This window comes from Chaetura pelagica, unplaced genomic scaffold (genome assembly GCF_000747805.2).
Source record: "Chaetura pelagica isolate M959 unplaced genomic scaffold, ChaPel_1.0 scaffold227, whole genome shotgun sequence".
NCBI classification, from domain to species: Eukaryota; Metazoa; Chordata; class Aves; order Apodiformes; family Apodidae; genus Chaetura; species Chaetura pelagica.
The window spans coordinates 467,134-483,495 of record NW_009953796.1 but is presented as its reverse complement, the minus strand read 5'-3'; the positions used below and the strand labels follow the sequence as shown (position 1 = coordinate 483,495).

Below are 16,362 nucleotides of genomic sequence, written 5' to 3'. Positions count from 1 at the left end.
GCGGTGCGGGGCTGGGAGGGGGGGGATGTGCAGCTGCCTCTGGTGCGAGGGGCTTCTGAAAACCTGTGTTTGGTTTTTCCCCCTCCCAGTGAAAGCCCTCAAGTGCCCAGTGTAGCCAGAAGCGCAGCGCTTGGGTTCAGGGGATGGGCGAGGCACAGAGAATCTCCGCCTGGGGCTTCTTGTTGCCGGGGGCGGCGGGTGAAGGAGCAGCAGGTGAAGGAGCAGCAGGAGAAGCAGCAGCAGGTGAAGCAGCAGCAAGAGAAGGAGCATCCCCCGGGTCCTCACGGGCCCCGGTTCCACTTGGATGCAGCATAAAATCTCACAGAAACCATTCCTGGATTTGCCCTGCTCCTCCCAGTCGCAGATGCCCCCAAAACTGGTAGTTGAGGGTTTTACAGGTGTGGGGATAACGTGTTGACCCAGCTGCATGAAGGAGTCTTGGCCAATCCTGGGCTGGGTGCCCCAGGAGGGCTACACCCCAAGTGTTGTAACCCCTAAGCGTGTGTGGGCAAAAGGCAGGCACCTGCAAGAGGGTATTTTTGGTTTGTAGTGGGAGTTGCAGTGTGTCCGGTGTAATCCGGTGTGAGCTGGTGGCCCAGGTGTGTCAGGAGGGCTGCAGTGCTGTGCAGAGACCCTGGCAGAGCTGTGAAACAGAAGCCACCTTAAAATCCATTGGTGAGAGCAGTTTTCTGACAAACCAAGGGACAGAATTTCTTTGAAGAACATTTTGCAGATGCAGGAAGGTATCACCACTGTTACAAGTCCAGTTACTGCACTTTGACTCACACAACTGGAATGTATTATTATTTTTTTTCTTCTACTTTCCTCTTCACCAGCTGACTTGAATTAGTGTTTGGAGCCAACATGCCAAAGCATCTTCTCTTGCCAAAAAGTAATGAAGTATTTAGTTGGAAGTTCTGTGTTGTGCATTAGAGCCTGATTTTTCATCTTCCAGTGCATCCACTTTGGCAGAGCCCGCTTACAGTTCCCGGGGGCACCCGCCAGTCTCCTATCAACATCCAGTGGAGAGACAGTGTTTATGACCCATTTCTGAAGCCTCTGAAAATCAGCTACGACCCAAAAACGTGTCTTCACATCTGGAACAATGGATATTCATTCCTGGTTGAGTTTGATGATTCTTCTGATAGATCAAGTAAGCAAAACTCACAAAAAATCTATTTGATACCTTATTGGTGCTAAGAGAGAAGAAATATTTGCATGATGTAAAATCTCAGGACCAAAATTGAATGTGCAGTAGAAGGACATTTTAGCTAAACAGGGATTTACAGTGCTGGGAATTGTTATGCAGAAGTTCTATGTCTGCCTCACTTTTACCACGTGTTTATTACCATGGACATTGTGCACAAATCCTCTGTTGTAGGTTGAAACTTATTCTTACTGCACAGGTTTTAATGCCCTGCCTTTTGATTAGGTCTTGGTAATATCACAGCTACACAAGTCAGTCTTCAGCCTTATGTATAGCTATGTACTTAGTTTTAAATGAGAATCCATCATTACACTTTATTAAAGTAATCAGCCACTTGCAGTGTTAATACCTTTAATGCATTTGAGATAATCAGCAGCAAAATTACTCTTAGTTGCAAAGCACACATACTTATCTCAATGAGCTTTTGGAGAATCAAATAATACTGAGCTGCTGCCACAGGGAGCAGGTGCATGTGTTCCTGTTGTTTTTAGTATAAGCAGGAGTCCATACAGGTGAGATCCAATTATGCATTCCAAGAATTTGTTGTGAATAAGCATGCTGACTGTAAGAGTGACAGAGCCCTGGGACAGGCTGCCCAGGGAGGTTGTGGAGTCTCCTTCACTGGAGACATTCAAAACCCACCTGGACACGTTCCTGTGTGATGTACTCTAGGTGACCCTGCTCTGGCAGGGGGGTTGGACTAGATGATCTTTTGAGGTCACTTCCAACCCCTAGGATTCTAGGATTCTATGATCTGAGCAGATAATTAAAAAAAAAAAAAAAAAGCTCAGAAGGGTCAAATAACATAAGATCCTGCTACCAAATTCCAGATTTCCTGCCCATTGTTCTTCTTAAAAGTTGAGTTTACCAAAGGATATCAGTGGTATAAATGAAGAGTTATTTCATAAAGGTAGATGAGGTGGTAGCAGCTGGTCAGGGCTGTTGTGAAGGACATGATTCATGTTAAGTACTCACTTTGTCCTGGAGGGAAAACTTGAGGGACCCTGGGCAAGTTTGAACCTGTTTGATTAATGAATGTGTTAGGATGACTGTTTGCTGTGAGAAGTGCTGGATCTTCATATGGGATTGAGTAATGCTCTTGGTCAGGAAGCTGGCAGCATGCTGTCAAACTCATGTTTTGCAGTTTTGGTTGATGTTTGGAAAGCAGCTAATGAAACAATGAAGCAAAAATGGTGGTGGTGGAGGAATTCCTGGAGCTTTCAGGAGCTTGTGTGACATTTGGGGTTTTTTTGTTGATTTTATTGTTTAGAGGTGTTCATCCAGAATCCTAGTTTCCAACCAGGGAATATTCTTGCCCTTGTTCATCTCAGAACTATGATAAATAATAAAGAAACTAAGAAGTGGTACCTCTCTGTTTTTACAGTACAAACTGCTGTTGTGTTAGTGAGGTGGGGTTAGAGACTAAGATGGAGATACCATTTATTAGCTCTTCAGTGATTTTTAACTTACTAACGTTGATTAGTTTTGCTTTTAATTTAAGTCCTTTACTTTATACAGCCACACCCCCCTATCTGTTGAGAGTGCCTTCCTGAGAAGTGTAATGGGTTGCAGCTGGATAGCAAAGGCAGTTTGATGTAATGAGGGGGAATTGCCTGCAGGAGATTAAGAAATACACAACACTTAAATACACAAGGACAGTTTTTGTGACATAGCTGCAAGCTTGGAATCATCAAGACTCTCAGTGAGAAGGGTGTTGGCCTTTCAGAGGCTGCCTGTGCAGAGCACATCACAGCTTTGAAAGATCCTAATCATCTTCATCTGCAAGACTGAACACTTGAGGTCAGTCTTTAAGTGTGAGCATTCTTGCTGCCTCTTCCTGGATGGCTGCCTCTTCTTCATCATCTTCCTCAAATGAATTAAACTAATTTTTAATGCTAGTGGGGGGTGGCATTAAATGATCAGTGACAGGACTCCAAGTGGCAGAGGAACAACAGGTCAGGGGATGTTGCTGTATAAATGGCCAGGCTTTCAGGTGTCTGCCTCTCTCCTTCACCTTTCTGTCTTTACTGTTGCTATTTCTCATTTTTCTTCCTGCCAGCTTCTCTCTAATAACAATAGAAATCCAGAGAAGGAAGCTAACGAATAAACAAAACAAACCAAACCCAAACCAACAAAATTGAAACAGAAGAAGAAAAAGACAAAACATGCATCCAGGATAGACAAAAAAATGCCTAAATCCTGAGCTGAGGCAAAACAAGACCTGGGCAAAAGATGAAGGTAGTGCTTCCGTGGGGTGTTTGCTAATGAGCAGAGCAGGAGGATGAAGAGGAAAGGGTGTGGGAAGGTAGGTACAGAATGTGGTTCTGGCTGTGTGAATGGCACCTGCTATAAGGAAATGAGACTGAAACACAGAGCTGCAATAAGAAGCTGATGTGATTCTTCCCTCTGGTTGTTGTTAGAGTTCCTTTGAACTTCTATTTGTTTCAAAATTATCAAGATTGGTAAATTGAGAGGATGTGAAATGGCAAAAATGGTTGCCAGGGACTATAAGTTCATATTCCTTTCCTACAGGCTACTTTAGGAATTTGATCTTCTACCTGTGTGTGCCACTGCCTGCCTTTACCTGTGAAGTGAATGTTCAAATGAGTGTGACTATTAGCATGAATGTAGCTGTTTGTGGGTTTGCATCATCAGGCAATCAGGACTGGGTAGTGTTGGTGCACAGAAACTTCAATTCTGAAAGACTTGGCAGTGTGGGCTGTATCTCTGTTCCATCCCTGAGAGTTACTATTCTCCATCATCATTGTTTTAGTGATGGTCAGTATTGCATTTATGCCAAGAGCTCAGCAGCAGGGGATGAAATAAATTGCCAATTTGCATAGCTTGTTTTAGCTTACTCTTTTATCACAAGCAGGTCTGTCTAGGGAGAATTTCAAAACTGCTGGCTGGCATTCAGGGAAATAAAAAAAAAAAAAAAAGACAAGAAAAGCTCTTAATGCCTCTCATTGTTTTCTCCTTAGCATTAAAGTGATTAACTCCCTTTCAAAAGTAGTGTTTGGATTATGTACTTTGTACAGTGGTTTGCTACAAAATTTAACCATAATGGACAGTTCAGGAAAAAATCAGAAAATAGGTCTCTACAGCTACATGTTTGTTGCTAGCTTTGTTTTGGAAGTAATTACAGTCTTGCATCTACCTGATGTTATGATGTGTTAACCAGCAAGATACTGTTGCAGGTTGTTCTGGTTCAGTTAGGAGGAAATTAGTAAGAACCCAGGCTACACAGAAAACTAGGCATAGACTAGTTGGTAGCTCCAAAATGGTGTAGTTTCAAATCTAGTTTAATTAATGTAGTTCCAAAATCATGTCTTCTGAAATCAGACTGAATATTTACCCTTACTCATGGCTAGAAAAGTGCATTAAAGCTTCCAGAAACTCAGAATCTTGCAGGTTGTATGTTTAGATGCTTTGTGGAATGTAGCTTGAACAGTTTTGAACAGCAGGCACAATAGGAGCCTGTTTCTGGCCATGCAGGAAATCTTTCACAATAGGTTCTGCAGTCTGAAAGCTGCACTGAAGCAGAATGTTTGGACTTTTGTAACTTGACAAAAAAGCAGAATTGAACATTTGGCACAAGGTGCTGATTTTTCTGCTGAAATTGGGTTTTCAAAGCCTTGTGTTGTCATGGGAAATTTCAGTATTTTTCATAGATATTGAGGCTTCATTGGGATGTCCTTTAAGAAATAAATCTGTTGATTTGTCATGTATTTATTCTGGCAAGGCAGTTCTCATATGCCTGCTCAAAGAGAAGAGTACAGAACATAACATGTAATCACCATGACTGCCAAACTTGATGTGAATGGGAAAGAAACCATCACTCCCTTGAGGGGAGATGGATGAGGAGTCTATTTTAACTGAATCACCTTCAGTTGGACATAGTTGGTTCAGGCTGCAGGGAAAAAGTGTGATGTGTTTGCTTGAATCATTTTGTCACAACCAAGTAAATGGTAAAATTAGCCAAGCAATAGGAACTTTTTCAGCTAAGATGGTTGATTTCTTCCCTGGGCAGACTTATTTCAAGCAGAATCTTACTGTGTTACTTGTCTGGACAATTGAAAGAATGTTTTTTAATGTGTGTCTTTTTTTTTGTTTTTTAGTAATTGTTGGAGGTCCCTTGGAAAACCACTACAGGCTAAAGCAGTTCCACTTCCATTGGGGAGCTATAAATGAGTGGGGCTCAGAGCACACAGTTGACAGTAAATTTTACCCAGCAGAGGTATGAGATTAAATGCTGAACAATACAAATACAGGGGCCAGAGGCTGGGTCTCACTGCCTGGGACTTCCCTGCATGCTAGGAAACCCCCAGTTTGAAGAACTGCACTTTGTTTAATTGCAGATTCTGTCAGAGATCAGACCTGCTAGGTGCTATAGCTCATGTACCATTGTATTAGTAAAATCATATTCACTGTGTTTTCTGGAGAACAACAATCTTAAAATTGCACTTGGCCCCATTACTGAAGGGTTCAGAAATGTTTTCTGCTCCCTGAATCTCCCCAGGGGTGGGTGCTGGACAAGGCACTGGCAGGCAGCAAAGTACCACTGCTTTTCCAGCTCTGTCTGGAGGTAGTGACACAACTTTACTTGTCCTTCCCCCTTTTAAAGGGGAAAAGGAGAGGACAGAAAGCAGACTGAGAGCATGATCAAGTCTTAGTGAACTCCCAGGTAGCAGCTGATGTGGTGCAAATCAGGTGGACAGCAAGTACTAAGGTAAAAGGGAAGCTCAGATCTCAATTAAAAAAATTGAAGTGCACTACCTGTGATCTGCAGTAAGTGAAGGGTTCATATGAGGTGTAGGATCTGTGTTCTTGGGAGTACAGTGAATGCTCTGCTTCCCAGCTGCTGTCTCCAGTGGACCTCCAAATCTCCCAATCCTTGCTGCTTTAAAATCACTTTGTTTATTATTACTAAATGCTTGCAGAGGAACAAAGCACATACTAAGCACTCTTTAAAAAATATTTGAAGAGCAAACAGAAGGTTATTTAATTCTCACACACATACTTGTAACTCAAGAAGCCTGGTCCTGCTTACCTTGTATACAGTAGCTGACTTGTGTCTGTGACCCCAGAGCTTTGGCTGATGTTAAGAAGTTTTTTCTGGTGATTGATCAGCTCATTGTTTCTTACAGTCGTTAGAACAATGTACAGCAGAGTTCTGTGGTAATACAGGAGTTATGGTCACTTCATATTTTGTTTTCAAGTTATAAGCTGCTATTAAAATAGCAAGACTTTTGTGATTAAGTAACTAATGAGGCAGAAAGAGTCAATAACAAGGATGAAGCCAAGGGGAAAAATACTGATTAAGTTGCTCAGAGAGGAAAATAGGACAGGTACAAACACAGTTACATGCCAGAGATGGGGAATTTGAAAAACAGTGCTTGTTCAATTTTGAGAAGATGTTTATCTCTTCTTAATGTGCCCATAGTGATGCTTGTCAGCTTGGCAAGGTATTAACTGCAAGACTGTATGACTGAGTTTTGGGGCTGGTGATCTGTTTAATGCACAAAACCCCACTGTGAAGCACTTGTGCTGAACTGTGAGCAATGCAGAGGAAGCTTATGGTATGTGCAGGAGTCTGTTCCATGGCAGAACAGCATCCTCTTGTTTTTCTTCTGATGAGGTGGAAGAGTCCTTCAGTTCCAGGCATGCTGAGCTGTTCTGGTACATTTTAACACCATTCCTATAATGTCTCCAGCAGAAAAAAATCCCTTTCATACGTGTGAAATGCAGTTAATGATTCTTTGGCTATTATTTTAAAACAAGGCAAAAATAAAGAAAATGGGGGAAGCACCATTATTTTCCAATAACATTTTGGTCCTCTTTTTTGGGGTGTGTGATTTCTGAGGTGGGTCACTGCAGTTTCTCAATTTGCCAAGGACAAAATGTAGCCAAGATCAAAAGTCCAGTTTCTTAGTAGCATTGCTGTGCTCTGTGCTTGTGTTGATTTCTTCTTATTTCTATTTCAGTTGCATTTAGTTCACTGGAATGCTGTTGTGTACCCAACTTTTGAAGAAGCTGTCATGGAAGGCAACGGCCTGGCTGTTATTGGAGTGTTTTTGAAGGTAATTGCACTTTGGGAAATAAGCTGTAGTGATGCCTCTTTTTAATATAAAACTGGTTTAAGGCAAAATACCTCTAGATTGTTGTTTTCAACATACATTGATTAAGGTAGACATGTAGAATGCCAGCTGAATGATTCCCTGACTCCCACCTGTCTCCTGCAGCTGGGATCACACCACGAGGGGCTGCAGATACTGGTGGATGCCTTGCCAGCAGTTAAACACAAGGTAGGTAATTTTAAGTGTCCCACCAAGTTATCACTGCTTAAATAGTGCAGTCACTCAACAGAAAGAGTACTTTGAGAACAGCAAAACACAAATAAATGCTTTCTTCCTTCCATGTCAGTAAGGGGGTTGATTGACACCTTGGATGAACTGTTGATTATACCAGGGGGGAAGCTAATTTTTAAGGAGGAATTGTATACTTCAAGCTTTCCAAACCTCTTGGTTTAAGAAATGATGCTTTTGGGGTTGTGTCCTCTTAGAGGGGCATGCCCATGTTTACTGCTTGTCCTCAGTGAAGCCTGCCCTTCTGCTATGAAAACAGCTGCCACTGGATTCATGTACAGTTAATACACGATTCATAGTTATTGTATAATTATTATATTATTATAAAATAATCCAGAATTATACCATAATTAATAATATATTATCTAACTGGGATGAAATTTCTGTGCTGTGTAAAGTGGTAGTTTCTTTCTTGTGGAATTAAGGCTTTCAGATTTTTGTCTGATCTTCGAGGAGATTATTTGCTGTTTTTTTAAACCCTGTAAATGTTGTGTTAGGGGAAAAGGACCCTTTTTTCAGAGCCAATCTCTGTCTCCTGCCGGGAGAGGGCGTGCGGTGGCCCTGGTAATGCTCAGGAGCAGCTCATGCTCCTCCAGGTGTCTGTTCCCTTGTTGAAAATAGCCAGAAAATAGCCAGAATTTTGCTGGCTTGTAAGCACGTCCAGTTGAAATCGCTGTGCCATTATTTATCGCAGCAAGGATTATTTTTTTAAACCCAAATAAAACAAATATTTATGGCTTTGCAGTGAAAACTGTCAGATAAATGCCAAACAAGTCAGTTCAGTGCCAAAAAGACCTACAAAAATCTATGAATATGCATTATGAGAGTGTAATATTTTACAGCATGTGAATTTGAAAGAGATGAAAGTCAAGATCTTTAAAAAAATTGCAATTTTAAAAAGTAGTATCAAACATTAGGCTCATCAAGCTGCATGTGGGCTGCTCTGACACCAAAGGGTGTCAGTCACTTGGTTGAAAACGTTTGAAAACCTTTGTTGCCTTGCCAGGGTTATCACTGACTTAATCACCAGCCCCTGAGAAGCATCATGCTGGTTAGAAGCAGAAGGCAGGTCAGATAAAACCCATCCTGGTTTCCTTGCACCTTCCTCTCTCACGTGGTGGGTGAAAGATCCCATCTAGAATCTCTTGTCCAACTCCCCATTTGTGTAAAGGTCTTTGCTGTAATATTTGCTCTTCTCAGTGGGGAACTGATAAAGCCTATCTAAAGAAAAATAGGGATATTCCTTTCCTCCAATATAACCTGCAAAATGTCTGTGTAAGAACTCATGGTCTCTGAGGCTCCAACATGCTCTCTGATATCTCCCTTGGGGGAGTGCACATTCTGGAGACATGAATATTTTACTTTGAACTGTATTCAGAACACTTTTGAGTAAAGTTTTAGTCCTTTCCCCACTGTCTAAGCTCACATGGTGACAAGTAAAAGCACTATTGTTTGCACTCTATGAAGTATATCTATCTACCTGAACTTGTCCCACCATTTATTCTTTCTTTTTCCTGTTTGCCTCTGGCTCCCACAAAGACACAGTCAATTGCTCCTTTGCTCTCCTTGTTTCTTCTGCACTGAATTCCTAATGGCTTGTGGGCACAAAAGGGAGATTTAAATGTTGTCTATTCACACTGCCCCTCGTGCCTCTAACCCAGCTTACCAATTCTGCACAAGTTGATGGAGTTTACATTATTATTTGATGTGGATATTCACTAATATTCACACTCCCTAACTCTGCACATGGGCAGGTGACACCTGCAGCATTTGTGATCTTTTTAAATACTCTGACTTTTTTTCCCTCAAAATACAATTGTAAAAAATGTGTTTTTCTCTGGGGTTCAGGACACTGTTGTGGAGTTTGATGTCTTTGATCCTTCCTGTTTGATACCTTCATGCCCTGATTACTGGACCTACGCAGGCTCTTTGACAACTCCCCCCCTGACCGAGTCAGTCACGTGGATTATTAAGAAGCAGCCAATAGAGGTCGATGAGAATCAGGTAAATCTCATGCTTACTTTTCAAATCAGACTGGGAAGATGCACTGAAGGAGCTGCTTACCAGTAATTCTCTGTGAATACACAGCTGCTTCACACTCAGTGTTTGTTTGGGGAGGTATCCTGACAGGAACAGCTGATTCTGAAAGACTGAAGACTTGGTCAGTAAGCAGTTAAAAATGCTTCTCCAGCTCTCCAGTGGAGTTTTATCTTGCTCTGTGACAAATAAACAATGTCTTAGGCTGGAAGCTGCCTCTTGAAAGCTTCTAAGGTTATTTGTCAGAACACTGCATGATTTTGCTGTCCTTACCACAATGGAGATGCAGCTTTTCTTGTGGCAGAGAGGGAGGAGAAAGGGCAAGTTTTGTGAAATTGCAAACTGTGATTTTTTTGTGCATATTGTTGGTAGCCACGTGCACAGAGGCCTTGCAGAGACTGCAAGGGCTAAATTCTCTGCTCTTCCCTTGGTTAGAGTCAGAAGGTACAGAAGGGATGGATGGTGGTGGCTTCGAGTCCTTCACATGCCATTCTGATGGCCCAGAGACAGAGGAAGTCTCCACTGGGTTTTCTCCTTTGCCTTTGTAGGCACGTTTATATTTGGCTGTGCTGTCCTTGAATTCCTTTTTTTATTCCCCTTAAAAAAGAACACCCAAAGATTTCAGCAAATGTTTGTATTACAGAAGTTATTTTAAGTGGAGGAGTTAATGGTCAATAGTCTGTTCTGACACCAACCCAAGCTTGTCACCATTTGCCCTCCACTGCTTTTAATTTTAGTACTTCATGATTCAATGTGATGTTATTTCTTGGTAGATGTAGGGACAAGTAGAATGGTCTGAAGGAGGCCTCATTGCAATTGTACTGTAATTGTGGGGTTTTGGAAGCTTTCAGGTGTTTTTTTTGCCTCTTCAGAGAAGTGGGGAACTTTGAGGGGCAGTACAGCATAGAACAAGTTTGGGAGGTTGTTGCAAACCAAGTAAAAATCAACAACCCCCAAATCTACCATTTTTTCATGGTATAAGAGGCACTGAAAGTTACCTCTGCACTGTCCCTGGTTTTTGAGGCTTTGATTAATAATGAAGTTTGAGTCCAACAACATGAGGCCAAAATGCTTATTATTTTTTTATTAAGACTGTTCCATGGATCTAGTCCATCTAGAAGGTCAAACTCCAAACAAACACTAAAGAACAGACATGTCTCAATGTTTGCATTTACATAAAGGAACAGGACAGGAAGAACTAAAAATTGTTACCAGAGCAGAGAGACCTGCAGGTGTGACATTCTCCTTTTCAAATTGAACTTTTTCTCTTTTTTTATTTCCCCCTTTTCTCTTTATCACTCTCATTCTTTTATGGCATAGAAAGTCTCAGTTTACTTAACATTGTAATGCCCTTGTGAGCATTAAAAGCTGACCTGCTGCATACTTTACTAATCCCTAGTTATAAACCACTGAGAACAACCACCATGTAGATTGTTGCTTGTGGGGGTTCCCTCTTCCCTGGGTTCCAGCTCTGTTACCCAGTGAGGTAACAGAACTCCAGGAAGGCTGTAAATTAAGAAGGCCTGAGAGACTTGCTTAAAGGTAGCATATGTTCCAGTGTTTCAACTGGAATTGGTTCCATCTCAGACCACATTTGAGATTCAGTTTGTCTAAAGATGGCTGAGGAGTGACAGTTCATCTGCTTTGGTGTGGGTGATGGAGGCATCTTGACGAGCAGGTGACAAAGAAGTGACCAGGAGTTCACTCTGTGATTCCTCAGCATGCAAATGTCATACTACCTTGGATTGTGTTTTCATAGAATCATAGAATCTTAGGGGCTGAAGATCATCTAGTCCAACCCCCCTGCCAGAGCAGGGTCACCTAGAGTACATCACACAGGAACTCATCCAGGTGGGTTTTGAATGTCTCCAGTGAAGGAGACTCCACAACCTCCCAGGGCAGCCTGTCCCAGGGCTCTGTCACTCTTACAGTAAAAAAATTTTTTTCAGATATTCACCTTGAACCTCCTATGCTCCAATTTACACCCATTACCCCTTGTCCTATCACTGGTCATCACTGAGAAAAGCCTAACTCCGTCCCCCTGACACTCACCCCTTACATATTTGTAAACATTGATGAGGTCACCCCTCAGTCTCCTTTTCTCCAAGCTAAAGAGACCCAGCTCCCTCAGCCTTTCCTCATAAGGGTGTTTTGTTGTGAAGTCCCCTAATTCTCCAGTTAGTGAAGTCACAGCATTGGACATTTCTCATTCCCAGCTGGAGGCGTTTCGGATGCTGCTCTTCACTTCAGATGGTGAGGAAGAAAAGCGCATGGTGGACAATTTCCGCCCCCTGCAGCCCCTGATGAACCGAACCGTCCGTTCCTCCTTCCAAAGCAGGCACCTCTTGCATCCTGAAGCACAGCCCCAGGACCGTGCTGAGCTGATCAGGCCATGAACTGTCAGCCCAGACTGCAATACCTGGGGGTGACTGTTCCTTTTCCTGCAGCGTGTGTGTGCTGTGCAGCTCACAGAGGGCCAGTTGCAGTTCTGCTAAGTGTCGTTTGTCCTTCACTGGCAAAGCTGGGGGGGGGTTAGTTTTGGGGTTTTTTTTTAAGAAGGAAATAATACTAACCCTTAACAAATGTACTTGCTTTAAAGCAGGGATCAGTAAGAAATTATTTTGATAGTTAAGCAGATAAGTAAGAGCAGGAGATCCCTTCCCCTTGCCTCTTTTCTGTCTCTCTTCAGATGCTTTCAGTGACTTCCATGACATAGTAATCCCAACTAAAAGCATGTTATCAAGCAGGAAAGGGTAAAGAAGGGAAAAGTTTTAATACTGGTTAGGTCCTTTTTGTGGAATTGTTCTAGAGGTTTGGGAAGGGAACTATCTTCTCTAGTCACATATACAGAGACATTTTATCTTCTTTTTTTCTTGGTGCTTAGGATGATGAGAAGGGAAAAGATGACTTCCAGAATCTCATCTCTTTCTGTTCTGTTGACTGCATGATCCATGTTTGATATGGATGCCACAAAATGTCCACTTTACACCAGAAGCCACAGACCTTTTCTAAAACATTACAACAAATGTAGAAGCTTTTAGCTTTGGCAGCTTTTACTTTTCTGCATTCATAATGTGCCAGAAGAAGAGAGCAGGATAGAATTCACCAGTATTTCAAGACTGGCAAGTGCAGCAAATCAGATTAAAATGTCCAGTTGATCCCAGGAAATTGATCACATCAAAGGAAAGCAAAATTAGATAAGCCCCAGCTGACCCTTCCCATGGGATTTGGGGGAAATAAACCTCACAACAATTTCTGAAACCTAAACCTGTGCTAGGAGAGTATAGACAAAATGCAGCATTCAGATAGTTGAAAGATTTATTTTATTTTTTAAAAATTTTTATTTTCTTTTAGGAATTGATAGGGTACCAGTTCACTCTTTTCAAAGTTTTGTCTCAAAATGTACTTCTCTAAAAAAAGAGAGTTCTCTAGCTTCAGGACAACTGGGAACCAGAATGGATTATAGCACCTTATGACAATGAGTAGAAGTGGTGGTGGAAATTTATTTGTGGACCAGACAAAACTGTTTGGTAAGGTGTCAGATGTGGAGCCTTATCCTAGAGTTACAATCCAATTGCCACAAGCATTATCTACCTCTGAAGGATACTACTGCTAGCCATCATTTTCTCTCAAGCACCTTTCTCACTGGCTTTTTATGCTTTACTGTGTTTAACAGTGTGCCTGTGCATGAAATTCATGTACCTAATGTATGGTCAGATCTTCTAAGGAAGAGCAAGTCTGTCTGTAAATTCATGTGACCTTGATTGATTGTATTTGAGGAGTCTTCTTGGAGAACAGATGTTACTTGGTCTGCTTCTGCCAGTAAGCAAAGTCACTGGTTGCTGGTGTGATTCAGCACAAGTGGTGCCAGGACACCACCTTGTCAATGCTGAATTCAGAACGCTAGAATCAATATTTTTAAAGTCCAAATGTTCAGTTTAAAAGCACTTTAACACTTTTTTTGTGTGGTCCTGATGCTGGCAAGGCTTTTGAATGCTCTTGTTTAACCAATTAAGTGCCCAGGTCCTCCCTTTGCTTCATTAATAGCTCCACCTCAGGCTGTTTTGCTTTTCTCCCTTGGCTATTTGCAATGTGTCCACTTAACCTTAAAGTGACTCTGTGGTAAATGTAAGGAAATCTCTCTTCTATCCCAGTGTAGAGTATGTCCCTTTACTGTGTGAGTGCAACCCAGTAGTGTATGTACCTTCAGTTTTCACTGCCTCTTCCAGTCCTTACTGCTCAGTTGAACCATCTTGGTTGACCTCAGTTGCTGTGGAATCTACAGCAATCTGGTTGAACTACACCATCTCAGTTGTACTAGACAGTGTTTGGGGGCTGGACTAGATGAGCTTTAAAGGCCCCTTCCAACCCCACACATTCTGTAATTCTACTTTCTGGTCTGCAGGACCACATCAGTAATGGTTTTGCCAGAGAGTGGCAGATTCCAAAAGGATTTTGGAAGGTGTATCTACAGTTCTGGCAATAGGAAAAGAATTTTTTTACTTTCTGCCTGAATGGATGTCATCTAGTTGTTGTGAAGCTTGAGGTTTTTGCTGAGTGCTGCTCTTGCAAAGTCTTTTCTGAGGAGGACCCCATAGAAAGATGGCAGCCATTCAGAACTGGTATGTATCTTGTCTGCCATTGAGATTTTTCTGCTACTCATTAGTAGCAGTTAGGAGAAATTGCACTATAAAGACCTCTTAATGTTGCCTTCACTTTTAAAACTACAGGTGGCTCAGCAGCACCAAGCTGGCTGCAGGAAGCCTCCACCAAAACCCCTGTCCTGGATGAATGGGTCTTTTTAAAAGCTTCATGCAATTGATTAAAGTTTTTTTTAATTGTCTTGGTAATTTTCACCATGTTTTTGTGTGCCACTAAGCTCACTTCAGCAGTTACTACAGCTTTACTAGCATATGCAAATACTAAATGCATATTTTGTTCTTAGGGTTTTATTATGGTGTAAATGTTTAACCTTCAGCTGCTTCATAATACCCTAATGTGCTCATACCCAATTGAGTTCAAAAGGGTTAGGTTTGCTTCACAGAGGCAAATTTTCTTCCTAGGTGAGTAAATCTCTTTTTAACACATTTACCACCATGCATCTATCAGAGATGATGCTGGATATTCTATTTTCAGTGATCTGTTTGAAAATTCTCTTAGAGATTCACTTACTTTGTTCAAGTTTTGTCATGGAAATGTTGTTAGAGAATAGGTGTCATACCTTTAATAAGCCATACCCCATATATATTTGGATAAAATCTCATCTAAGTGTGCTACCATAGAATTAATCACAATTTCAGCACTGATTGCTTAAAATATCTGGAGACAGGGTCAATTTAGAAATTTAGTGCTACAAAAATAAGGTTTACAGGGATTTTCTGTTACAGTTATTTTGCTGCTTTTTGAGTCTTGTATTTACATGTTGGTGTGTTAGCATCTCTGGTTACGGTAGGCAGTATCTCAGTTGCAGGGTGGATTGTTGTTGAAATTAGCAGTTTGGAAATGAACAGAAAGGTTTTTTGGGGGTTGTTTTATGTTGCAATGACTGCGTTGGCCTTGCAAAAGTCAGCTTCAAGAAAAAGAATTCTGTGTGCCTGCACATGGATGTGAACAGGGGATGGGATATAATTATTCTGGCTTACCCTCACAACTGTGTGAAGGGGGGGAAATTACTCAGTTGTTGGACTAGAGCTAATATCTGAAAGGATTTTTGCACAGCTAAGTTAAACTCTGTTTGAAAATGGGAATCTTTAGGCTCTTCTTTTAGATGGTACAATTCCAAAGGGTCAAAGCACACATTTGTATTTGCTCCTGCATAGTAGTCCCTTAAGTTGCTTAATACTGTACTGGGAAGTGTTCCCTGTGGCAATAAGTACTAGAAATTAAAGACTGTAATATATATAATTTTAAGGGCAGCTTATTGAAAGGGGAGTAGAAGGTTTTTGAGCATAAATCTGTATCCATGTCTGATTTCCAACTGCTTTTCAGTGTTCCTGTTAAGCATTTGTCTTGCTCTTGGTGGCTTCACAGTTGGGTGTTTGATCTATATTCCTACATTCCAGAACTTTCCCACCAGTGCACTTTAGGTGTACACCACCATGTGTATCTGACCAGTCCTGTGTTGTCTTCTGTCATGGATGGCTTGTGGTGGTGTTTTGACCCCCAAGTCTGACAGGAGTGTATCTTTTGGCTTTGAAAGCTATAGAAATGGAGATTGCTTTGATCTCAAAGACCTGCTGGGTTTTGAAGTACTGGAATTCTACAAGGCTTATTTTTGAGGAAGCATCCGTTCTGCTCAACTTCATAATCAATAGCATTTGCTTTAAAAATCAAAGGCCTTAATTTTTCATGTCTTAACTTGTATTTTTTGGCACACCTTGGCTTTTTTCTTTGTGCATCTTGTTTTCTTGGCAGTTATCACGTTGTGTATTTTAATGTATGTTATCTCCCTAATCATAATTTACTGAAATAATTGTCTTTGCAGGCAACATATGTAACAGGGAATGCCTTTAGTTTTCTTGGGTTACAGAGCTTTTCCCTCAGTCTTTACCTGATGTAAAGAAACTTGTAGCTGCTGTATTTTAAACTGTTAAAGTAGTGTGCAACTATGCAATAAAGAAGCACAGAGAAAACTGTGTCTGTATCTCATTGTGTGTTTAAGCTCTCCAAGTTAAAAAGTAGATTTTCTGTCAAGAAAATAATACAATTCCTCCTTGAGAATGAACCAGTTCATTATGAGTGGACTCTAATCAG

At 41.4% G+C, this 16,362-nt stretch overlaps 1 protein-coding gene across 1 annotated transcript in view; it reads left to right on the top strand.

Moving 5' to 3' along the window:
- CA5A (carbonic anhydrase VA, mitochondrial) overlaps positions 1-12,005 on the top strand; it is an 18,983-nt gene extending 6,978 nt beyond the window's left edge. The window contains exons 2-7 of the mRNA XM_010001094.1: positions 956-1,153; positions 5,326-5,444; positions 7,192-7,287; positions 7,450-7,512; positions 9,421-9,576; positions 11,826-12,005. Of these exons, the coding sequence (XP_009999396.1) occupies positions 956-1,153; positions 5,326-5,444; positions 7,192-7,287; positions 7,450-7,512; positions 9,421-9,576; positions 11,826-12,005 (812 nt within the window). The remainder of the gene's footprint in view (positions 1-955; positions 1,154-5,325; positions 5,445-7,191; positions 7,288-7,449; positions 7,513-9,420; positions 9,577-11,825) is intronic.
- Positions 12,006-16,362: the final 4,357 nt, after the last annotated feature.